Source organism: Lepidochelys kempii, chromosome 21 (assembly GCF_965140285.1).
Source record: "Lepidochelys kempii isolate rLepKem1 chromosome 21, rLepKem1.hap1, whole genome shotgun sequence".
Classification (NCBI taxonomy): Eukaryota; Metazoa; Chordata; order Testudines; family Cheloniidae; genus Lepidochelys; species Lepidochelys kempii.
Window position 1 is genome coordinate 9,714,155 of NC_136400.1, and position 26,179 is coordinate 9,740,333.

Here is a 26,179-nt window from a genome sequence, read left to right on the forward strand (position 1 = left end):
GGAGATGGAGGCCATGTAAGTACCGTAGATAAACAGATACTGGTGTTTAAGTGTGGATTAAGTACCTAATCTTAGGTTCCAAGTTTGAACATTTTGGCCTAAGTCCTGAAGCATCCCCACAGCTGGCTGCATTCTGAGGCCTCCCCCTCTGCGTCACGGTACCCCGAACTGGTCAGAGCTCAGCTGCAAGCTCCTCTGACTCAATTTGACCAGCAACACTGCTCACAAGCCCAGCTATGCGAGGAATCATGCTGACCCTAGCTCAGCCCAGGCGCCCAGCAGAGAAGAAAAGCCAGGCTCACTTACCCATCCTCCTTGGTCGGCAATCCACTGGGCGATGCGGTTGCGGAGCACGAATTCTGCCACGTAGCGAGCGATGCTCCGGAGGAAGCCGGTCACCCCGAGCTGGTACACATGAATCGCCATCCGGTAACCGAACCCCAGCAGCGCAATCACCCTGCCCCAGTTAATGCCGCTGTCAAACAAGCTGTAACAGAACCAAACCTCCTGGTTAAAAAAAAAACCACAACAGGCTGGCTCTGGTGCTCTGCCGCCCCCTGTTGGGCTGCTCCGTCCATTCACGTTACCCTGCAGCTGGTGGAATGTCCAGGGGTTCACAGGCGTGTTCTCTGCACACCTGGAGCACTCTGGGCCCTCAAGCTACATCCTACCCAAAAAGAAAAGGAGGACTTGTGGCACCTTAGAGACTAACCAATTTATTTGAGCATAAGCTTTCCTGAGCTACAGCTCACTTCATCGGATGCATAAAGTTTTCCAATTTATGCAAAACTTTATGCATCCGATGAAGTGAGCTGTAGCTCACGAAAGCTTATGCTCAAATAAATTGGTTCGTCTCTAAGGTGCCACAAGTCCTCCTTTTCCTTTTGCGAATACAGACTAACCCGGCTGTTACTCTGAATCCTACCCAAACAAATTTACTAACAGCTTAGTGGTGAAAAACAAACACAACTAACTGCGTAGTTCTGCTCTCCCACATGCTCAACCACAACCACTAACAGTTTGCACTCTGTGAGCTGTAGCTATCCTGGAAGGAACACATTCGCCCTGGGGCTTTATCTATGCAACAGAGATATGCAGGTTTGAACCGGACAGTGGCCCAGGCATATTAGGACATGACTTTTTCTTCGCCTGGATGCATTAAAATTAAATACTTCCCACAGGGCTGGATTCTGATCTCATTTTAGCCTGCCAGCCCCTTAAGGCAAGGATGGACTTCCAACATATATCCATGCAGCATCAACCCAATGGGGTCCCAGTCCTGATCTGAGCTTCCAGGTGCATACAAACAACTGCCGTCTATATGGGGTTTCGCACCAGTGTCACTATACTGAGTTACTCCTGATTTACACCAGAGTATGTGTGACAAGAATCAGGCCCTGGGTTTTAACCTGGGTGCCTGTCATGTCTATTTCTGTTCGCACTGCTGCAGAGAAACTGTTCTAATGCAGGTATCTGTCCCGACCCACAGCATAAAGATAAGGCTCTTCAGAGTGCAGACGGGGGCCTTCCAGAGCATGTCATGGCAAGAGGCGAGTTAGTGGAGACGGAGGAAGGAACAACACTGAAAAGGCAGGATGGAGAGTGAGTGACAGAGGTTAATTTACCTGTTTGCTGTGCGTTACCCGCCTCAGGATGGCAAAGCGTGGCTTCCCGAAGAAAGGGAGCAGGAAGAAAGGACAGAAGAGACAGTTAGGCAATGTACAGTGTGTGCCCAGGGGGAAGGCTAGGAGAGGGGTGTTGGTGTGGAGCCTGTCAGCGTCAAGACACTGGGCTATCATTTGTACAAGGCCTGGCCTAACGAGGGAGGAAGTGGATTGGGAATTAGACTGGGCCTCAAGTTTCAATCCCAGCTCAGCCTTAGGCAAATTGCTTCATCTTCTCTGTGCCTCTGATCTCCATCTGCAAAACAGAGCTAAGCCTTCCCCCCATCGCAGGGGGCCTGCAGGGATAGAATCCATTGGTGGTTGTGAGGTGCTCAGATACTGTGGCAATGCAGGGCATGACAGTACCTAGACAGAATGAGGTCATGACCTGGCTAGCCTCTAGGGGCTACCACAAAATAGGGGAGATAGCCGGCGGGCAAGTGGGAGGGGAACCACAGTCTCCTCAGGGGCCTTTCCCTGCTGCCACCAAGCTTTGGGTTCACCAGACATACCTGCTGTCTTCCCCTTCACACCGGGGTAAGCCACCTCACCTGTGGCCAGGCAAGCAGTAGCAGCTGAGGGGTGAAGCGCTTTCCTCTATCTCCTCTCTGATATGGGAGGGACATCTAAAGGGCAGATGGGGCCACTGGACTGCACGGAATCCAGCACTCTAGGAAGCTGCCCCGATCCCCCTGCATCTCTGCAGCCATTTCAACACAGCATGCATTAGTCAACGCGCCAAGTGCATCGGGCTGCTCTTGAAATCGGAAGGTTTCCGGGCACTGCGGGTCCGTTGCTCAGTTTTAGACAGAGGGAGCAGGCTTCTCCCCTGCGTCCAAGCTCTTCTCAGCATAAGGGGCACCGGGAACCGATGAGAGGGTCTATGCCAGTCCTGGTGTGAGTTACAGCAGCCTGGGAGACTGAGGACTGTTGTAACAAAGTGGAGCTCTGCCCTTCCCCCTCCACAGGGGTGGAGCATGCCCAGCCCAGAAGCCAGCGCCACCAGCTTTTTGCCAGCTCAGAGTTCACACAGAGATGGTCAGTTACAGCCAGAATCCAGCCCAGGATCCAGATCCAGGGAGGATCACATGGGAAGATCTAGCCTTGTGCGTTTTCTGCACTACCAGACCAGGCTCCCTCTCCACCCACTGACCTCTGAGAGAGACTCTCCTCCCGCTGAGAACGAGCAAGCTAGATGATCAGAGTCCCAACTCCTCAGACTCTCTGCTTTCACTTTTCACACACCCACACCCAAGAGGACGGACAGACAACACCTTCCTTAAGGGACTGCAGAGTAAGGAGGCCTGCATGGTACCTAGGTCAAAGGCTGGACTGAGCCGGTTCAAGGCTGATTGTCAGAGGCACTGAGCCCCTGCAGGGCCTGCTGCCTGAAGCTGTGTTTGCTTAGCACAGACTGGAAATCAGGCCCTGCGCTTTTAACCGTCAAGCCTTTCTGACTGTGAAGAAAAACCTTCCCAATGGGGGCTGACGCAGGGCTGCCCAGGAATGAAACAGTGACTATATTCCCTTCTCATGCTGGTTTTATACCAATGTAACTCCAGACATTGGTAAACTCCCTCCTGATGTCACAGAGAGGAGAGCCAGGCCCCACAGCTCTGCCCGCTCAACCGGTGTTTAGTTATCATGATTAGGCTTGAGAGTGATGGGGTAGATTTTCACAACAGGAGGCCAGCAGGCCATCCATCCTTCTGCATGCTCACTAGCACGTGCAAGGACTGCCAGTGCATTTAAAATGGGACCGAAGACCCATTTACACGCTGCCAACATCTGACATGGATGTACAATGACAGGCGCAAGAGCAGACAGGCGGAAAACGCGGGCTTATTTCAGACACTGCTTCATGAAACGCCAGCCTTCCATTGTGAACTGGTTCACGACTGATACCAGCTTCTCTGGGGCTGTGGGCTGGGCTTGGGGGCAGAATTTGGGTGCTAGCTCTCCTGGCATTGTGGGCAGAGCTTGGGTAAAACAATGCCAATTTTCGCTCCTCTGATTTTTCACCCTGCGTGCCAGTCGGACCCTCTCTGCAACATCACCAGCGTTCCTTGGGAGTGCGGGGAGCTGGCTGCCTTACCTGGAGGCTATCTTAGTGAAGTACTCGTAGGCATTGTCCTTCGTGGGCTGCAGGGTCTTCAGCATGTTCCGGAACTCTGCGTCATACCGCATGTTGATGTCATCTCCGATGATGGCCAGGCGCCTACCCACCTGGTTGCTGGTGCTGCCAAGAGGATGGAAAGCATTAGCGATGGGCCCAACTTCCAAGCAGGGCCAAGAGGATGCAGGGTCAGGCCACAAATGGGGTGCGAATCCCACCCTGAACATGGATTGTGTTGGGGGACGTACGATTCAGCCTGTAATGGGAAGAGCTTTACCTGCCCGGCTCCTGCTGGATCTCTGCAATCTCAGGGTCCATCGGCACCTCCCCTCCACCCTCTTCCCTCTCCTGCTGGTAGCGGTAGAAGGCATAGCTCCGGAACACCTCCTCGGTCTCCTGGGCCACCTGATCTTCTGAGGGAGAGACAAGGATTGGCAGGGTCAGGCAGGCAGCTCCCCAGGGTGCGCAGGAGTGAGGAAACCCCTCCTTATCTTAAAACACTGGGGAACCTGTGTGGCCTCCCCCATATCCTTTGAGACAGTGTGTCCCCACGGCACTAACCCCTGTTCTGCTGCATTCTCTGTCATTCTGATGGACCAAATGACCACTGTGCTCCTTAGGCAGCATGCCCTTCGCACCAGGAACTGGCTCTGCAGATTGGTCTGCACAGGCCTGCTGTGCTTTGGGGGCTCTACAAACCAGCAGAGGAGCCCTCTGAGGCTTGAAGCACTGCCAGATGCCACGTGAAACACCGGCCGGGCTTGCCCTCCATGCAGAGCTGCACCAGTTTGATTAAATTAAACCAGTGCCAAAGGCGGTCGGGCTGCCCTTACTCTGGCCTGACCCAGTGTTGTTTCAGTTTAGCTGAAGTCAATTAGAAAGGGGTTTAAAATGAACTGAAATTATAATACTCAGATATGCTTTTCATCTCTCTCTCTCATACAGAGGTCAGTATTATCATCCCCGTTTTACAGATGGGGAAACTGAGGCACAGAGTAGGGACATCACTTGCCCAGGTTCACCCAGCAGGCCACTGACACAGCTAGGAACAGAACCCAAGTCTCCTGAGTCCCTGTCCAGTGCACTCTCCACTGTCCCATACTGCCTCCCGTAATAAAGCCACTCAAACTGAAATAAGCATTTCCACACAGGACTTTGTACCCATATAACTAAACCAGTGCCATTTTTTAAGTTAGACAAGGCCTTAGCAACAAGCCTCGCTACAGGATCGAATGAGGGCTGAACTTGGACCTTGGAGGGTACGTATCAGTGGCAAATAGGGTAAGAAAATTAGAGACATTCAAAACAAAACAAGTCGAGGGCTAACTGGGAGACCCTTAAAAACAGGAGGACTCCCATGTCAAAGATACAACCACAGACCATGGGGCTCCCACCCCAAGTTACATGCACAGAGCACGCTCCAGAAGGAGAGGAATTCAAACAGATACGATGCAGTCACATCTCGGACAGCCTGTTTTTTGGCTGCTTGACTTGAGACTTAGATTTTTCAGAAGTGCTGAGAACCCACAGCTCGCACTGATTTCAACTGCAGCTGCAGGTGCTCAGAACCTCTGAAAATCCCGGCCCCAAGGTGTCCGAAGTCAGGCACTGAGAAAAGCCCCAGAGGCTGCCAAAACAAATTCAGTGGTCAACTTCAAAAGTGTTAGCTTCATGCTTTATTGCTTTTACACAAACATGCACCCACACAAACAAACCAAAGCAAACTTTCTTATGAGTGGTTTCAGAGTAGCAGCCGTGTTAGCCTGTATTCGCAAAAAGAAAAGGAGGACTTGTGGCACCTTACAGACTAACAAATTTATTTGAGCATAAGCTTTCGTGAGCTACAGCTCACTTCATCGGATGCATAAAGCTTTCCACTTTATGCAAAACTTTATGCATCTGATGAAGTGAGCTGTAGCTAACGAAAGCTTATGCTCAAATAAATTGGTTAGTCTCTAAGGTGCCACAAGTACTCCTTTTCTTTTTTCTTATGAGTGGCTTTCGGAAAATGAGACGTACTGGAGAATTTTTATCCCTGGGGAGCGATGCCAATTCTCATGATTTTATCACAGGTTTCACAATAGTTGATGTCATTCTTAAAGACCCAGCTGCTGGAGTCAGGTGATGATGTAAAAAAAATAGTTTATGGCCTTTGTGTTTGTGGAGAAAAGCTTGAAAATGAAGATTCCTAACTGTTTCAGAGAGCTAGTCAGATAGTTTATGGCCAAATGGGAATGCTAGATCATGCAGTCTGATCTCCTTTGTAGCATGGGCCACCAACACACCCTGCACCTGCACACTGACCAAACAACCAGAATGAGACCAAAGTATTACAGCTCCCAGGAGACTAGACTATTATGAGCCACAGGCAGAGAACAGGAGGGACAGAAGTATATCAATGCCCAAGGCCTCGACAATGGCAGCGAAAGATTGAGAGACCCCCAGATAATCCTGGCAGATAACCTGTGCCCCATACTGCAGAGACAGGTGAAAAAAACAACAACCCAAGTTCACTGCCAAGCTGACCTGGGGAGAAATTCCTTCCTGACCCCACATATCAGTTAGACCTTGAGCACATGAGCAAGAACCAGCCAGCCAAGCACCCAAGACAGAGGATGCTCAGTGCCACCTCAGAACCGTGGCTCTTCCAGTCCAATGTCCCATCTCCAGCTATGCCCATCTCTGGTGCTTCAAAGGAAGGGGGAACCCTCCCAGAATACACTGGAGCATGGGGAGCAAAATTCCTTCCTGACCCCTGCTCAAGTCTGGCTGAAACCCTGAAGCATGAGCTTTTAGAAACATAAGACATAAACCAGAAGTGAGCCCGAGGGCTGCTGAGTGCTCCCCACACCATCACAAACAACCCCATCATAAAATCAGGCTCATAAATTTGTCCCGCTCTCAAAACAAATTAAATTGCTTAGCCCTTCCCCCTTACTCCTAGTGGGAGCCTGTCCCAGAACCTCACCCTTCCAATGGTTAGAAACCTTCTTCTAATTCCCAGCCCCAGTTTGCTCATGGCCCGTTTACGTCCATTTGTTCTTGTCCCAAAAACACCCTTCTGCTTAAATAACTGCATCCTCCCTGGTATTTATAGAGAGTAATCCTAGCACCATCGGCCTTATTGATTCATTAAACAAGCCAAGCTCTTCCAGGCTCCTCTCATAAGCTAGGCCCTGATCATCCTAATAGCTCTTCTCTGCACTTGTTCTGGTTTGAATTCATCTTTCTTGCACCCAAACTGTACGCAGGATTCCAGACAAGGTCTTACCAGTGCCTCATACAAGGGCATTAATCCTTCTTTTCATACAGCTTACTGTCAGAAAGGACCATTAGATCACCTAGCCTGACCTCCTGCACATCACAGACCATTGCATTTCACCCAGATACTGCTGTAAAGAGCCCAATAATGAGTTAAATTAAAACATTTCAGTCCTCCGAAGTCTAAACCATCATGTGCCGCTGGCAGAGAACAGGAAAGACTGAGGTACATTGATACAAGAGCCCATTGCAATGGCAGGGAATAGGTTAGGTGAGATGTGCCAAGTTCAAACACTGGGAGGCAAATGAAAAGAATTCAATATTGATTAGTTTTGAAAATCTCATTCTGGTTTTTTTTTTTTTTTTTGGGAGGGCAGAGGCCTGGCACAATCGGGTCCTGGTCCAGGACTGAGACTCCAATGCCAATAATAATTTTTGAACACTTGAGGTTGGCCATACCGCCCATATATATGCCTTGTTGTTCGCAAGTGTGAATGATTCAATGTGAATTGTTACCGGAATTCTATAAATGTCTGGCATGTGGGAGCCAACCCATCAACCCAGCCCGGCATCGCTCTGCAGCCACTGCAGGATTGTTCCCTATGGGGTATTTCCTAACAATACATCCGCTCTAGTTATAAATAGCCACGCAATGGGGCTGCCACCACTTTCCCTGCGAGGATTCTTGTGCAGTTGTATAGATCCGCCAGGTGATTGTGGACAACGAAGGCTTGCCTAAGCCATTTTTGTGCCGTCCCTTCTTATTTAATCACTTGCTGTCTGAGCTCACTTACACCAGTTTGTCTGGCAGCTACAAAAACCATCTGGGTTTCTGTGTCCTTTGTGTGACCTGGTGACAATAACCGGAAGAAAGCCGTGCTCTCACACAGCATTGCTTCAGATGCTTTAACCACTAAATTCCACACACACTCACACCATGTGGCTTCAGCAACATCAAACCAGGGACAAAGAATGTTTCCTTCTCATGGCTGAAATGTCTCTCTGGAGCACTCGAGCCAGGCACAGGCCTTGTTCTGACCCCTCTGCACAGAGGTGACTTTTAGTGCGACTTCAGGCCAGTCGCTTGACTCCCAAAGCCCCAGAGAACTGCGCTGCTGCAAAACAGGAACCTCGCTGAAACCCAGGTGATGCATCTGAAGCCGAGCTGCCCTGCAGAACGGCTGCTGCTCACCCTGCCAGACATCCCCATCCCTGCTCTGCACCAGCAGGAGTCCAAACCCTCTGCTTTGATAACAAACAAAGACAGGAGAGATAAGTCACTAGCTCGGCAGGATGGGTCTGAGGCTCAGCCAGAGGTAGGGGTTGTTTTGGATAAGCCTGTGATTGTTTCTGGACACAGCCTCTTCTTCTCCAGAGTCAGGGTTGTAAACAGCTCTCGGCTTGGAACGCCAGGTATTCTGGGCTCAACGCATAACATGCGGAGCAGTAATGTCACCTGGCTGACTGTGCAAGGAAAAAAACACAAAGCAGGCTCCCACACATGCTTAGAAAGTGAGCCAACTGGGTAAAGGTGGCTGGATCCACAGAACAAAGGCTGGGGTAGTGTTTCCCTGCTGTTGCTATCATGGGTTAAGCTCCATCAGCCGCAAGAGCACCAGTGCAGACAGGCAGCTAGTGTTCTCTTGACATTGATGGCTCCCATGCTGGAAGGAAAAATTTAGTGGACACGAGACCTGTGTTGGGGCTTGTCTCCACTTGAAAATTTGCCATAACAGCTATTCCAGAATCAGAATGTCCCCATGTAGGGAGCCCCCAGCTAAGCATCGCAGCTCTTAAAAACCGGTGGTAATAGACACCTTATAAAGCCCAGTATTACATAGATCAGGGTCCCTATGGTTGACCCCAACCAGCTAATCTGTGTTAAATTACAAATTGCCTTGTCTACGCTTGGATAAACATTTTAAACAGCACAATTTTTTGCCTAGTGAAGACAAACGTATTGGCTCAATTAAGACTATTCACCTGCTTAAATATAAAGTACGTGCATAAGCATTTGTAGAATCAGAGTCTAAATGTCGACACAAGGAGCAAAGCAGTGAAGTACGGGGCCCATATACATTTAAACTCAGGTCTGGACATGGGCCATTCATATGAGTTTCAGAGGTGCAGAGCACTTGCAGTCCCCATTGACTTCAGGCGGATTTGTGGGTCCTTAGCAAGTCTGAGAAATCAAGCCCAAGATCACGCCAATAACACAATTATGGCTGGGAACTAGATGACTGGGTAATTGACTAATGGACAGATGGATGCAGACAGTGAGTCAGAGACATGGTGAGGTTACATAAACTGTAGGTTGTGTAAATAAATGGATGGGGGGGGGGGCAATGACAAACACATACACACCCTGATACTTTCTGGCGTTGTTTTTGATTCAGCGAGAACAGATTTATTTGGATGTAAACAGCGACGTCGAAGGCAAGGGTGCAGTGCTGGCCAAAGGGGAACTAGAAAACGAAACTGACTGACTCACAGTTTCAATGAAACACAGAAAAGTAAACAAGCAGCATGAACAGCAAGGAGGAGATAGGCTAAAAAACAAAAAACCACTTTCTGTTTTAAAAGCCCCAGATGGTATTGCTAGTAACATAGGGACAGAAGTATTCTGGGACAGGGCCCGTCTTTTTGTTCTGTGTTTGTACAGCCCCTAGCTGGTCCAGGATTGGGGTCCTAGGTGCTCCAACAGTATAAATAACCTTTTTGAAATACATATTTTTCAAATGCTACCCGACATCAGTGTAATACCGTCAGGTCTACCATTTGGAAATCTCCTCCACCCTTTAAAAGAAAAAAGATAGGCCAAGTCATGACCTGCTCCCAGTACATTCTGAGTCAGATTCTTGGCATGCAGTTGCTCTGCACAGAGTGCTGCTTAGAGGGGGATTGTGCAAAGGTGGCTTAAAACTCAGCTCCCCTTCGCACTATCCCCCTTCTAGTGCAGAGCTAGCCTGCTTTACTTCAGCTGGCTACCTGTGGATCAAACTGCAGCCAGGGATCAATGTGGCGTGGGGGCATCCTGGCCACCTCCCTTTCCCTGTAGCCAAGACCCATTTTCCTTGCTATGCCAGCAGTGGGGAGCGGGAGCAGCATAAAAGCCCCTACGCTGGCTCTACGCCCCACACCTTGCACTGGGGTGATCCTCTGGGGCAGCTTCAAGGCTACAGTCTGCCTGCAGAGTGGTGCAAAACAGATGCTCTGCGAGGAAGAATCTACCCCATTGTCTTTTAGGCCATGTCGACGCTACAGACCTGACAGCGGCCCAGCTGTACCGCTGCTTTATGCCGGCAGAAGAAAGCTCTCCTGATGGCATAATTAAACCACCTCCAAGGAGCCGTGGTAGCAATGGCAGCAGGAGAGAGGCGGGGCGGGGCGGGGGGGGGGGAATAGCTCAGTAGTTTGCGCATTGGCCTGCTAAACCCAGGGTTATGAGTTCAATCCTTGAGGGGGCCATTTGGGATCTGGGGCAAAAATTGGGGATTGGTCCTGCTTTGAGCAGGGCGTTGGACTAGATGACCTCCTCAGGTCCCTTCCAACCCTGATAGTCTATGACATGTTGCTGTCCACACTGGCGCTTTTGTCGGTGACACTTATATCGGTCAGTGGGGTGCGTGGTTTTTTCACACCCCTGACCGACAAAAGTGCTAGTGTAGACAAAGCCTTAAATTGTAAGGTGCATTTGTTTATACAAAGGCTGAAAAGCACCCTGTTATCAAATCGCGGCTACAGACCAAACTGTACCTGCTGCAGCTTACCTCACCCTGACAATGGATGCAACACAATCAGATACCAGCGGACGCTAAAAATCCCCTAGCCCATGCAGCTGGTTTTTGTCACAGGGTCCCAAACCCATCGAGCAATTCCCATCACATCTGAAAAAAGACAGGGCCCTTTTCTGGTCTCACCCTGGCTTTACAACAAGGCAGCTCCAAAGCCCAATTTTTCAAGGAGCAGAGTGTTGTGTGTGCCAGATGCACACAGGGTGTGAGGCTCTTACAGCCCCTGTCTGTTTAGCTTAAGGTGTAAAGCCCTACATGTGTAGCTCTGGAAGTCCCCAGTTCAATCCCCACTGCGGAGCACCGGCAGCTCCCATTGCAGCAGGATGGTCAGCACCTCTGAAAATCCAGGCTCCCCCTGACTCCAGCAGTGTTACTCTTTGTCCAGAGTAGAGCACTGGACTAGGACTCAGGAGAGCTGGGTTGATTCTCAACTCCGCCAGTAGCCAACTGGGTAGCCCTGGGAAAGTCACCCCACTGCTCCGTGCCTCAGTTTCCCCATCTTTAAATTGGGGACAATGATGCTAACCTCCTTTGTGAAGTGCTTTATTATTAATAACCCTGGTTTAAGTGAAATTAGAAGTGGGCCAGCAGTTTCATTCGACATCATGCCAAATACATCTCAGGGGGTACCGAGTAAGAGTCTGGCAAGTATACAGTGGAAGGGGTTTCCCTTCCAAAGTACTGGATGGAACCGTCTCCTCTGGCCTAGCTATCTTAGTGAGCGAGGGCCAAATTGTCTTTGCCATAAGGGGACGTTTCCCCTGTATGCTAGCTCTCCCTTGGTGGGGCGGCAGAAGTTGGGACAATATTTGCTGCATCTTGATATCTTAAAACCATCGCTGTGATTTTCAAACTCTGCTTTTTAGAAATCTGCGCAACACCAAGGGGGGAATTAGATAGCTCAGGGGGCTGGAAATGTAATGTGAAGGTGAAAGATTGACTCTAGCCCACATCAACAGTAATGTAAAGTGGCTGCCAGCTGATAGATGTGCAACGGTCTGTGTGAAATGAATTTGGTGGGTCTCAGTTCAGTTCCCAGTGGACAAGCGTCCCCATCATAAAACCCACCACCCACCAGGGGCACTAGCTGACTCCTGATCAGGGGCAAACTCAGCAGAGGCCAGGGATTGAATGAGCCCTGGGGACTGATCCATCTTCTCACTCTAGAGGAGAGTCCTCCAGGTCAGGTCAGGTCAGGCTTGAGTCATGCTGGCATGGCAATGCGGGACGATCGCCATCCTTCTCCAGAGCTGCCAGGCTGTCACAGAACTGCACAGCAAGGAGTAAGCAAAGCCCTGGGGCTGCAGCCCGAAGGCTCACCTTGCTCTGTTCAACCTTTGATTTCAGTTGTGGGTGGATATTTTTCAGTCCCCACGCGGCCTCTGACTCAGGCAGGTCACTTCCCCTTGCGCTGAGGTAGGTGCTAAGTGTTTACTCATTTGCCTCTGCCAGTGAGTTCACCGCAGAACAAACCGACACAGGAAACAGCATGCATTAATATCGCTGCAGAGCGCTTGGACGTAGAGTGGGGTGCACGGCCTGGGGGAGGGGGGAAATCGGTTGTATTACAGCATGGTAGTAGATGGGCCCCGTAAATCTTGCCTGGACATGCTGCTTCCCCAATTGACAGGACAGAAATAACCTGCTTGCTTGTGCATCAGAGAGCTGGGAGTTGGGGGAAGGGATAGCTAGCCCCACAGCGCAGACACCTTGGCCAGATCTCTCTCCTTTGCCCAGCAACAGACCTCCATCCACTCCACAGGGTGCTCTATTACCTTCATTTTACAGATAGAAAAACTGAGGCACAAAGAGGTCAAGTGACTTGCCCAAGGCCATACAGCAATTTGGTAGCAAAGCCATGGCCAGAACCCCAAAGTTCCAACTCCCAGCCCTGTGCTATACCCACAACATCGCGCTTCCAGATGGATCTATGGCTGATTGGATCTCTGATCAATCATTCCGACCTCTGAGGCAAAACGGTTAGATTATACTGACGGTTGGCTGGCATTTCTGCCTTTGCAAGGTGACTAGTTCATTCCCAAACCTTGTGTCCCATCCAGCAGCCACAACCAGTGCAAGCTGGTATGGGTCAGCCTGTCTCACAGTCACACAAATGACCAGACAGGAACAGACCCAGCCAGCCTGGCCTCTTCCTGCATTTTCCATTGCTTTCTATAGGAGCCAACAGCTTTCATTAAAAAGTACCCACCTCCCATTCCCATCTCCTTCCATGGCGGGGCCAGTCCTGTGAATCAGGGAACAGTCTATAGTTTAGCCTGGACTTTCTCTGCCCTGTGCTGCTTGCTCCAACCCGCTCCCTCCCCTTAGCTTCACACCACACCTGCCCCTCTTACCCTCTTTTCCCCTGCTCTGTCCTTTTCACCCCTTCCCTTCCTTTTTCTTTCCATTTAGCTGATCCCCTCCTAAGTTCCCCCCACCATGGAATTAACATGCCATTTACCGCCATCACATGGTTCACTCTGCTTGTGTGTTCTGCTCGTTCGCCCACCTGTCTGTTGTGTCTGCTTAGTCTGTAAACCGCTCAGAACAGGGACAGTCTGCTACTCTGTTTCTAGAGCACCTCGCACAATGGGGCCCCCCTGTTCTTGGCTGGCCCTTAGGCACTAGCATAATAAACATGATAAATAATAAAAAGAACGAGGAGTACTCGTGACACCTTAGAGACTAACAAATTTATTTGAGCATAAGCTTTCATGGGCTAAAACCCAAAGCTTATGCTCAAATAAATTTGTTAGTCTCTAAGGTGCCACAAGTCCTCCTCATTCTTTTTGCTAATACAGACTAACACGGCTGCCACTCTGAACGATAAATAATAATGTTCATGACCTATTCACCCAGCCTCGCTCTAGCTAAGTTATAGCTGGATCTACAGCCATCTCTAGCCCCTATCGCTCTAACAAGGCGCTAATGTCAAAGGCTCCCTGGGTACATTTAAATGCAGATTTGACAAACACAGTCTGGTCAAGGGGAAAAGCCACCCCTTGCACAGAGCTGTGACTTGCTCGGGGCCCCACAGGGATTTGGCAGAGTCCTGGTTTCCTGTTTTAAGCCCTAGACACCAGAGCCTCCCCCAGACCTTAACTACGGATACAGATTGCTGCACCAGTTGCATATTACAGGCTGCTGTGGTGCTCCTGTCCCCAAAATCTAAGGTGATACCTTAGCCATGGGACTGCAGATGCCCTTTGAGCCAAGATCGGCACTTCCATCTTCCACACTGCTGCCTGACGGCGCATCAATTGAATTGATTCATTTAGGGTATATTCCTTATTTCATTTGACTTCCCACTGATTATATCTATGGAGTAGAAATATAACTTGGTGGGAAAATCCTACAGAACATGCCTATTGGGTGTGTCAGCAATCTGATTTGCAGGGTTGGAAGAAACATAGACTCCGGACTCCTAGGCTAATGCCCTAACCAATGAACCATCCTTCTTCCCTGGTACAATATCTCGCTCCCATTTACGCAGGACCCTTTCCATATTTCCTAGCTTGTTCCTCTTCTTCACCTGGTAGTTGTAGCAAGTTCAGTTCCTGTGCCTTTTTTAAGCAACCAGTGATGCTTTAACAACATAGGGGACATGCCAGAAGCAACCCAGGATAGGCAAGGATGCTGAAGCCCTGATCATGCCCTAAGAGACATTTGGTAGTGCAGAGTGATCCTCTTGGGGGGAGAATTTTTTTTTTCCTGAGCAGCAGATAAATCCCTTAGCTCCCTATCAACAGCAAAAGAAAATGGACAAAGAACCATGAGGAAAATCAGAACCCAAAAAATTAAACCAAACCAGTCACTAAAACTTTCATCCACCCAGCGACCCCACAGCATGCCTCTGAGGGAGACACATAGCTCCATTTGCATTGACGTCAATGCAGTTTTTGCCTGAGACGGGAACTTAGGTTAATTTCAAACACTAAGTTATATCTGGATGTAAATATAGACAGAGCTTCCTCTTGACTTCACTGGGAGCAGAGCGAGGCCAACACTGAATCCCACTCAGATTGCGTGTGTGTGTGTATAACACATGTGGTTATAGTTTACAGCCTGATTCTACAATTTTTATTCAAGCAAAATCCCTCTGGCTACAATGCGTGCTCTGCATAAGGACTGCCTTGATTTTATTTTATTTTATTTTATTTTAATACCTTACAAACTTCGGTAAGGCAGGGACTTCCTTATTATGCGTTTGTCCAGCACACAGAACAATGGGATTCTGAACCTAGCTGGGCCTCCAGATGCTACCACAATGCAAATAATAATATAATCGTGACAGTAAAACAGCTCTGAGCTGGATCTGAACTGCATAAACAGTTAGGTGTAGTTACTGAAGTGGTGTTATTGACAGAGCTGCAGTGACTCATGCTTATTTACAAGTCTACCTGTAAAACAGGTTAAAGAGTCACCCATGCTTAAAAGGTTGCAGTGCCGAGGAATTCTATTTATTTGGGACAGACATGAGGAGCAGATCCTTTCGATTTGTTTTGGTCTCAGTTCTCAGAACATTTTCAATGTTTTGCCCCATAAATCTGCTACTGTGGATGTGACAAGCCACCTTTTGGAAAGTCATCAGGGTTCAATTTTACCGAACAGCTGACGTCCTCAGACTCAACTCAACTGCACAGCCATTAAGCATTGCCTGGCCTGGCACGGGTCTCTAACACATGGAGTACATTTGGCTATAGGAATGGGAGGAGATAATGGCAATGAAACTAAGCAAGAGCTGTGCCAGCTTCCCACCCATCACTCTGCCAATGCACCTCAATCCTCTGCATCCCACTGCTATTGCAGTCCTGCCCCGCCCCCAATGCATTTCAATCCTGACGTGCAGCTCCCTTTGCTATTCCAGTCCTGGACTCCCCCCCCACCCCACCCCCACACACGGTGCTCTGCCAGTGATCTCACTTCTGTCCTGCAGCCCCCTGGTATTCCAGTCTTGGGCGCGTGACAGAGACACACACAAACACGCTCCACCAGTGCACCTCAGTCCTGGTCTGAGCAAAGACTTGGCCGGTGTTGCCACAGATTTGAAACCAAGTCCCCAGAGATTAAACCTTGACCGGCCCATGTACCTCTCCCTCTCCACTTTTTAAAGGAACCTGACAGGATACAAGAATTATAATCAAAACAGAAAGGAATTTAAAAGAGACACATTAAACCCGAGTTTGTAATAGAGACCTTGTTACCTGAATTGAGTCTCAGCGACTGCCTACGCCCTTCGCTGCCCCTGCGCCGATGAGGGTCCGGTGGGTCGCTGTTGTTCCCAGAGGCCATGGTGGAGGGGAGCTTGGGGAGAGGGGATCAGGTTTACCCTGCAGAGGGAGAAACAACGGTAGGCAGGGTGAACCGGATTGCTCAGTGAAGGGCTCTGGGGAGCTGCAAGCTGTGACCAGTCTGGTGATGCTAGAGGAGACAACGGAAGACTCAAGGTCTGTTCTTTGGCCTTGGATCCTTACACACCTCGAGGGACAGTCTTAGGCCCCAAGATAATTCTTCTATAGTTCACCTAGAGTTTCTCCTCTGAGCACTTGGCCTCCCGCCTTCCTATCTCTGCACATCTGACAGCCTCCTGGCTCCTCCCCACCCTATCCCACTCTCAAAAATCCCCACCCACACCAAGGTTCCTCGATCTCTCTGGCTGGATAGCATTAGTTCCCTCAAATACATCCTCAGGCTCCTCCTTCATCTACAGGATCACTCCCACGCCCACAAGTCTGGCAGCTCTCCCTCCCTGGCCTTGTCGCTTGAGGGAAATTTATCATGCTCAAGACAATGAGGTTCCCCTAGCACTCTTGTGAAGCACCTCACGACCACACAAAAAGGTGCTCCTCCACGGGCTGCATGCTCATCTGACACCATCTGGACTGAACTTGCCTTCAGCGAGGCTAGTTACCATTCCAGTCTGTACCATTGAGTCCCCGTGTGGATGGACGTCACTGGTGTCATCCCACAACTGGTTCCAACAGCCCTACTTCTAGCGCACTGGTGACCTTTCAAAATCCACTGCAATCCATTGCTCTCGGGGAGCTGTGCCGCAGAAACTGGGGGACAGTTTCCCAGAAGGCACTGCAGCCGCAACGGTTGAGAGCGGTGCGAGCGCAGATGCAGGGCAAGCTCTTAAAATGGTTCCGCCCAACCAGCTCGGATGCACTGAACTGGTTCAGTGCCCTAGTGTAGACATGGCCATTGTATCCCCAGGAGAGGTTGGAGCTGTTTTCACCTCTCCGGTGCACTATTCACCCAAACAGTGTGCCTATTCTCAGTCTTATTAGTTTCCCATTTCTCTTTATTCTGGAGCTACTATTTCCTCCTGTTCATCATCTCACAGATCCCCTTAAAAAAATAACTACAATTAAAAATTCATTAGAACCCAAATCCCTGAACGCCCAGTCATCCCAAACCCAGGCCTCAATTTTACAGCGAGTGCAAATCTCTACTCACAATGCTTAGCATGTATACAGCTCATTATCGACACTTTATGAACCTGCCTGCCAGGTGGGTATTCACTCAGCTTTTGCAGTGGGCGAAACTGAGTCACGCAGAGGGCTTGCCTGCAGTTGCATGGTGAGTCGATTTTAGGGCTGGGAAGAAAAAACTGCTAGTTCCTAGTCGCCTGCTCGGTCCACTAGTGCAGGGGTTTCCAAACTGTGGTCCATGTACCACTCGTGGCACGTGAGCTTGTTGGAAGTGGTACACTGTATCAGGGTGGTCTATCCCTGGAAGTACTGGGACTGCGGCCAGCCAACCCCTGTTCCATGACATGGCCCTTTTTAGGAGCAGCAGACTAATTGAGGAAGCGGGGAGGGGGAGGTGTTGATCAGGTGTCTACCTCCTCAACAGGATAAAACCCAGCTGTTAGGTGACCCCCAGGAGGAGAGAGGCACACGGCTTGAAGAGGAGAATTACAGGGGAGCATCAAGTCAGGAGACAGGCTCCCTGGGATGGGTGCTCTAAGGTGCCACAAGTACTCCTTTTCTTTTTGCGAATACAGACTAACACGGCTGTTACTCTAGAACCAGAACAGAGACTAGTGGGCTGGGGGAGCCTGCCCGAGTCACAGCCCACCCCAAGGTGGCAGGTTGTGGAATTCCCTAGCCAAGAGGAAAGAGTTGTGAGTCCACAACAGAAGGCCTGTCAGAAAGATTCTTCTAAGAGGCCAGGGTCTTTAGTGGGACCGGCAAAGCTCCCTGGGCAGGGAGCTGGGAGCCTTCCCAAGATTCCCCCACCTCCCTAGCTCCCCTTTGAGGCTTTGTCTACATTGGCACTTTGTCGGCAAAACTTTTGTTGTTCGGGGTGTTAAAACACACACAGACACATACCCGAGCCACAAAAGTTTTAGTGACGAAAAGTGTCCTCCTTCATTGGCAAGAGCGCTCTCCTGCCGACAACGCCGCTGCTGCTCAGGTGGGGGGGAAGTCTTTTGTCAGCAGGAGAGCTCTCTCCGGCTGACCAACAGCAGCTACACTGCAAGTGCTGCTAAAAGCCTCATAGTGTAGCCATAGCCTAAGCCTTCCCTGCCCATTTATTTACTTACACACACACACACACTCTCCCCCACCCCCCTCACCTGACCCTAACCTCATTAGACCTGGGCAGAAAGTGGGTTTTTTTCCATCTTTCCAGGATTTCAGAACTTTCCCCCAGACAAACTGAACTTGTTTTCAAAATAATAAATACAGTAAATAAATAAAAGTGACTCACCTGCCCTAAAACAGCCAAGAGCACAGTGGTTAGGGCACGATGGGTCACGGGCAATCCTAGTTCAAGTTTATGATTTCCCCCCTCCATCCTCCTCCCACCCCCGCTCCTACCCCGCCCCCTAATTTTATCAGAAATTCCAGCCTGGACCTAGAAACCTGTTCGTTGCTGTGACAAGTCTTGGGTCTGACACATTTTCCTTGGAAAACGTCACAGCATTTCCGTGAAAAACTCCCAACCTGCTCTAAACCTCATGTCCTCTAACCCTCCCAAACGGACTCCCCTAGCCAAACTCCCTTCTCTTCTAATTCCCCCAGGCAGATCTCCACCAGCCACATACAAAACTCATTTGTCTCTAAATATCTTAATTAACGCTATTAAGATCTAAACCAAGAGGGCACCAAAAGGATTAAATGTGCACGGGGTACTTCAAACATCAGTTCTTCACGAAGGTGTCATTTGAACAATAAAGTCTGTGAACTACAGCACTAGTACACACTTCTGGACCAGATTCTCAGTGGCTGTAAATCAGGATTTGCAGTGTCTTCAATGGAGCTACTCTACTGTATTTTCCACTCCATGCATCTGATGAAGTGGGTTATAGCCCATGAAAGCTTATGCCCAAATATATTTGTTAGCCTCTAAGGTGCCACAAGGACTCCTCATTGTTGAGGTGTACAGTAGCTGAAGATAAACATTTGGAAAGGCAGTGTGGCCTAGTGTAAGTTGTACCTCAATTAATAATATATGGGTTGTTTCCATCTGGTATTGGTTAGCCATGTTAAATTAGTTTTGGGTGGAGCCCTTAAAGGGGTTGGATAAGTAGCCAGTCCAGGGCTATCCCTGTTTTCCAAGCCTTAGAGCATATTGTCTCCAGAGGCAGAAGTTCAACAACAGAGGTGTGAAATACAGTCCATCATTCACCACAACGAAGTGACAATGGTGCTGGGAGGGGAAGGGACCTAAAAGAATGCACAGCTTACTTATCAACAGGGCTTAGGAAATTGCTGAATGCTCATTTGCATCTCAATGCTCAGAAGACAATGCCAGCTGACAGGTACTCCTTGCTAGGTGTCTTGGGAACAAACCGGAGGTTTGGATTGTGCCTGGAGGGTGACTTGTTTCAGAGTAGCAGCCCTGTTAGTCTGTATTCGCAAAAAGAAAAGGAGGACTTGTGGCACCTTAGAGACTAACAAATGTATTTGAGCATAAGCTTTCATGAGAGTCTTTCCTGTACGCTATCCCCTCTTTTCTCCTCCCTCCCCCGACTTCAAATGTGCCCAGCGAGGGTGGTTCGATTGTGACCCACGGGTTCCTCTTGCAGCACTTCTCCAAGAGGGCTAGGGAGAAGGGAAAGGCTGTGTAGGGGTTGGAAGGATTAAAGCTGGGGTTCAGAGTACAGCACGGGAGGAGGGCTGGCCTCATCACCCCCTCACGAGGGCTAGACTCCCTAATCCTCTGCCATCTGGCTGCTATCCTGAGAGACTAACCTCCCCCTGCTGGTTTCTGCTCTGGAGCTTGGGTGGAGATGAAGCAGGTTGCCTTCGAATTTAGAGTCCCCATCTTCTGAGTGAGGAAAACCCTCAGTGACCTCCCTCACGCCCCAGCCAGTTCTACAAAGGTTTATACGGTGCTTTTATTGTGCTTTTTCATGTGAAGGGCTCAAAGTGTTTCACAAGGGCACGTGAGAATCATTATCCCCCTTGTATAGATGTTGAAGCTTAGGCACAGAGACGGAAGTGATTTGCCCAAGGTTACAGGGTCTGGCAGAATGAGGAATAGAAGCCAGCAGTCCTGACTCCCTGGCTCTAGTCTAGACTAGCAGTTCCCAACCAGGGGTACGTGTACCCCTGGAGGTACTCAGAGGTCTTCCGGGGGCACATCAACTCATCCAGCTATTTGCCTAGTTTTACAACAGGCTACATAAAAAGCCCGAGGAAAGTCAGTACAAAGGAAAATTTCATACAGGCAACGAGTTGTTTATCCTGCTCTATACACTGAAATATAAATACAATATTTATATTCCAAATGGTTTATTTTATAATTATATGGTAAACATGAGAAAGTCAGCAATGTTTCAGTACTAATGTGCTGTGACACTTTTGTGTGTTTATGTCTGATTTTGTAAGCAAGTCGTTTTTAAGTGAGGTGAAACTTGTGGGTACACAAGACAAATCAGACTCCTGAAAGGGGTACAATCGCCTGGAAAGGTTGAGAGCCACTAGTCTAGACCTCGCTCCTTCCCCTCCTGGAAAAGGGCAGGAAGGAGAACTTCCTGCGTGGCTCTCAGTTAACATTGCTCCCTGAATGGGTAACTTGTTTCACCTCTCCAGACTGAGTTAGCTTAGGGCAGGTCTACACTTAAAACGCTGCACTGATGCAGCTGTGCCGCTGTAGAGCTTGAATGAAGCTGCGCTACGCCGACGGGAGAGAGCTCTGCCGTTGGTGTAGTTAATCCACCTCTGTGAGAGGCGCTAGCTGTGTGGGCAGGAGACGATCTGCCACCGACATCGCACTGTCTTCGCTGCTGCGTAGGTGGGGATAACGGCGTCGCGCAGGGGCTGTGGATTTTTCACACCCCTGAGTGATGTAGTGATACCGAAGTAATTCCGTAGTGTAGACCTGCCCTTAGTGCTAATGGGGGACACATCCTGACGGACTTGGTGAGTGGAAACCCCAGGCCAGGGTGCAGCTTGTGCCTGCCCCTTGGCAGACTGCTGCTGAGCAAGAACTGAGTGTCACGGCAATTCTACCCTGCTGGTATCGAGGGACACCCTCTTCTAGTCCTCCCATTGATTCATGCATCATTAGTTGCTGCTTGGATGCTACTCCGAGACATGCACCCTCTGAAGGGTCTTAGTTTAAAGCAGTGATGCTCAGACATCAGTGGTTCAAGAGCCACATTAGCAATCAACATTACCCAAAAGAGCCACCGTCGTGTGAATTCATTCGTTACTCTAGTACTATAGATCCATATTTAAACAGAGGGACAGGGGAAATAGTTTATATAGTCTCACAGCAAAATGACCGACCAAGTATTATTATTTCATCAACTGCAATTGGTTAATAATATAGTCAAAGCCTCCTGATTGGTCAATCATTAAATCTCTTGGTGTTTTAATATCATGTGTATCTTTTAATACCACAGGAGATGCATTAAAGAGCCACGTGCGGCTCACGAGCCTCAGTCTGAGTCTCACTGGTTTAAAGGTTCAGTAGATCACAGGATACATGAAACACCCAATGTACAAGAGAGGCAGGGTACATTGGACAAAGCATAGAACTAGGAGACTTGTGTTCTATCCCACACTCAGCCACAGATTCACCTTGGGCAAGTCATGTCCCCAAACTGTGCCAGAGTTTCCCCATCTGTAAAAAGCGATAATGAAACTGACCTCCTTTGTGCATTGTTTTGAGATCTGTACCATCAGTTTAGATCCAGTTGCAAAATGGGAAAAACTTCCTACCTGTCAGGGTGGTTAAGCACCAGAATAAATTGCCTAGGGAGGTTGTGGAATCCCCGTCATTGGAGGTTTTTAAGAGCAGGTTGTCAGTGATGGTCTAGATACTTAATCCTTCCTTGAGTACAGAGGACTGGACTAGAAGACCTTTCGAGGTCCCTTCCAGTCCAATGATTCTATGGGGAGACTTAGACTGTAAGGGCTTGTCTACCTGGGAAATTGAGCAGTAAAACTATGCCAGTATAATTACACCACTATAGTTATACTGGTAACTCCCCAGGTGGACTCTCTAATTCCAGAGTAATTAAGTGTCTTTTTCCAGAATAGCTTTAGCTGCTTCCAAAGCAACGTAAGTTAAATCAGAAAAAGCCACTCTCACTCCAGAATTAGACTGTCCCCATGGGGAGTTTTGCCAGTATAACTATAGGGGTGTAAATTCACACTGTATCTTACACTGGTATAACTTCCCCTGTAGATCTGCTCTAAATTCCCTGCTCCACGTAGCAGAGACCAGCTCTCCCTCTCTGAACAAAGCACACCATTAATGCTCAATACATAATAATACTATAGCTTGATCGGAGTGTGGAATTTTACCTGGAGTTTATAAAGCACTTTGGCACCTGTGTGATGACCAGGGCTTCTTAAAACCAAGTTTAATATTCTACAGGAACAAAAATTGAGGGGAAATTCCTCAACCATCTTTTCGTTCTGTGTTTGTACCGCACTTCGCAGAATGGGGTTCTAGTCCACAACTCAGCCTCCTAGGGATGCGGTGGTAATAAAAATAACAGGACTTGGAAAGAACAAAGGACCAGATCATCAGCTGGTACAAATCTATGTAGGCCAATTGAAGTCAGTGAATCGAACCTAATGGACACCCAACTGCTGTACTCACTCCAGATTGGTTTAATTTTAAATACAGAATCGTAGAAAAGCAGAGCTGGAAGGGACCCCTTTGTTTATTTGTAAGTCACTCTGGTTCAGGTGCAAGGGTAGGGGCTTGCTGGTTGGTGGATCTGACCATATTCGAAGGGTGACCCACCACTGGTAACACCTGCAGCTTGCTTGGTGCAAGCCTTAACCACAGATTCTAGCCCGGTCCTGAACACTCGTCATCCTTGTCCACCCTTGCAGCTCAGTTGTGTTTAGTACCCATCCAGCTGTAGTCATTGCCAACACCCACCATTGGCAAGGGGGAATTCTTCTAGTGTAGAGCAGGTTTCTGCATCTGAAAGATTCCTAGTCTCAGCTTGTCCTCGCTGATGCTATTTCTGGGTTCATGACGCAGTTGTTTGCTCTTATTTTTCATGTTTACCCTTTGCAAAACCTACAAGGAAGTGAGCCCCTTTTGTCAGGCTGGTTCCTCTTCTGCTTATCATTTCTAAGAAGGGAAAATTTCAGGTGTTTTTTTTTTTTTTCTGGGGCCTTTTCCCATCACATGGCATTTCTTACACAAATCCCTTCTCTTCCACTCTAAAGTCAAGTCATGCAGGGGTGTGTAAGTCACATTTCTCGAACTCATCGGGAACTACCACCTGCCTCTCACCCATTTGAAACACCAATCCACAGCCAACTGCTGCTAATACGCATCTTCCCCAATGGCAGCAAAGAGGAACGGATTAAGATCTGAACGAGATCTTCGGCTGACCAGAGTGCCAAGCACCAGAAGAGCCTCTTCTCCTTCCACGTTTGACCACTTCCAAGCTAATCTGGAGTCGGACCAATCTAATGGGGACCAATCCCTATGGCCCTGAGAAAGAGTAGAGGAGGACCTGCCACCCACGTTTTCAAGAGGTCCCTAGGCTCCCAGGAACAAGGGCTTTAGTCACCTTGTGGCCCAAAGAGGCCAGGAACGGGGTGGGAGGGCTGAGAGTACGATTCCCCCAGCGTCCATGGGCACCAGGTTTGTATAATTTTTAGTGGTGCCCAGAACGGGTCCAAGCAGAGCTGTCCCATCCATAGGACTGATTTGGGCAACCCCCCTTGGGCCCCGCACTTTGGGGAGCCCCATGCTTCAGGGGGATGCGGGGTCCAGGGCGGCCTGGGGGGTTAGCTGGGGGCCTGCCGCCAGCAGCAGCAAGTGACCAGGCCCCAGCCCACTCCGCCACGCCGGCTCCCGATGTTGCTTGGGGGAGGGGAGCAGAAGCCAGAAAGAGGCGAGGCAGGGGTGGGGGGAAGGAGCGGAATGGGGGTGGAGGTGGGTGGGCTGGGGCTGGGTCACTTGCTGCTGCTGGCCCCAGGCCCCCTGTTAACCTCCCAGGCTGCCCCTGAAGCTTGGGGCCCCCCAAAGCGCAGGGTCCGGGGCAGTTGCCCCGGTCCGTCCTATGGAAGGGATGGCTCTGATTAAATATAAGTCCAAACAATGGTGGAGCCGGGCCCACATTCCTGAATATTGGTGAAGCCCGGGCACCACGGGCCCATATAACTCGCCACCTATGCCAGCATCCCCAGGATTCTGATTTGCTAGGAGCTGTGTTTAGCCTTCACCTACTACCGAGGTATTAATCACCTCCCAGCTTACCCAGCCCTCACTTTCACGAAGGGTTAAAGCCACAGTGACACGTGGGCGCAGCAGCACCTCAGAGATGGCAAAGCAGCTTATCTTTATTGCCCACTAAAACAGACCTTTGCCTTGAGTGCATTTCCCCTCCCGCTCCTCCACTTTGCTTAAAGGTTTCGGGTGAGTTTCCTGTTCTTCCTGGAGCACATGTCCCTCACTTGCCTCCCCATCCGCCAAACCCACTCAACACCTTTCCCTGAGACCTAATCCTGTCAGAGGCTTCCCCACCCACCTCAATAAAAGGTGATGTGGAAATTCAGCCACTGGCCCTGTGTCGAGGAGAAAGGCCAGCAGGGAGGTGGGAAAACATTGCATATCATGGGGCAAAGGGGGATCCGCAGAAGCACAGAAGGGGAAGGAGAGCCAGAGAGACTCTGAGTAGCAGCTGTAGCTCTGAGCAGAAGCCGGCTCACCCTTTTCTGTGGGAGCAATAAAACTGCCATTCGTGTGTTGTACAGTCTGATGCTGTTTCAGGAACTGCATACATATCTCCCGAAGGAAACATGTTCTAGGCAAGGCCTTAGCCCACACAAAGGAACTTGGGGCAAATTCCACCACTGGATGCACAGCGGACAGGACGGTAACTAAACACTTGCCTGCAGTGTGTGTATGTATGTACAGCACCTAACAGCTTGGGCCTCGGGGCAATGCTGCATTACAAATGAATACTCCTACGGCTAATATTATTCCAGGAAGCACAACTCACAGCCACAGGGCTGGCAAACGAGGGTCACCAGGCTCCATAGCTCCTGACCCCAGAGAAGTAGCCACCCCAACAACTTCCCCATTCCCCTTTACGACTTGCTCTGACAGAAAGCCACACATCTGCCCCCTCTGCTCCCTTCCTGTCTGCACGCACAGGCCAAACAGAGAGTGCTGCTGGCCCGTGCAGCTGGGGGCCCCCCCGCACTGCCACCTGGGAAGGTGCTGAAATGATTCATTAATTTCAAAACCATACACGTGACTGGTTATGTCTGGTAAGTCAGCCTGGGAAGACAGTGCCCGTGGCTGCAGAGACACGGTGAGCCAGGGGACTGCAGATTTCTGCAGCATTAACCCAGAAACGCATCCCAATCCAAATTCAAAAATCATTTGGGTGTATTTAAGCCTTTAATCCACCTTCATTTACTTGTTTTATAAGAAAACACTGCAGGGCTGTCCTGATTCACTGCTGTAGGTTGTCGTGTTTTGGCATGACTATAAAACACTGGAGAATATATTTTAACAAAGGGGTTCCACGCCCCCTCTTCTGGCAGTCAACTTACAGTGAAATCTTTGGCCCTGATCCTGCAAATACTTATTTACACATTTAACATTAAGCACTTGAATGGTATTAACTCATCTGCTCATATGCCTAATTCAAGCATATTTTGTTAACCTCTGAGGATAGGACAAGAAGCAATGGGGCTAAATTGCAGCAAGGGAGGTTTAGATTGGATATCAGGAAAAACTTCCAAACTGTCAGGGTGGTTAAGCACTGGAATAAATTTCTCTGGGAGGTTGTGGAATCCCCGCCATTGGAGATTTTAAACAACAAGTTAGACAAACACCTGTCAGGAATGGTCTAGTTATTACGCAGTCCAGCCATGAATGCAAGGGACTGGACT

General features: G+C 49.4%; 1 protein-coding gene across 3 annotated transcripts in view; it reads right to left on the reverse strand.

Moving 5' to 3' along the window:
* The window catches only part of BAK1 (BCL2 antagonist/killer 1), a 35,376-nt gene that overhangs the window by 8,410 nt on the left and 787 nt on the right, over positions 1-26,179 (reverse strand). For 2 of the 3 annotated variants that reach the window (XR_012155856.2, XM_073320298.2), the window contains exons 2-5: positions 16,040-16,165; positions 4,058-4,193; positions 3,760-3,903; positions 307-487 (exon numbers count right to left, since the gene is read on the reverse strand). Coding sequence is in view for 2 of the 3 variants with exons in the window: in XM_073320298.2 (XP_073176399.1) it covers positions 307-487; positions 3,760-3,903; positions 4,058-4,193; positions 16,040-16,127 (549 nt within the window). In the remaining variant the exon portion in view is untranslated. The remainder of the gene's footprint in view (positions 1-306; positions 488-3,759; positions 3,904-4,057; positions 4,194-16,039; positions 16,166-26,179) is intronic. The other variant, XM_073320300.2, reaches the window with a different exon arrangement.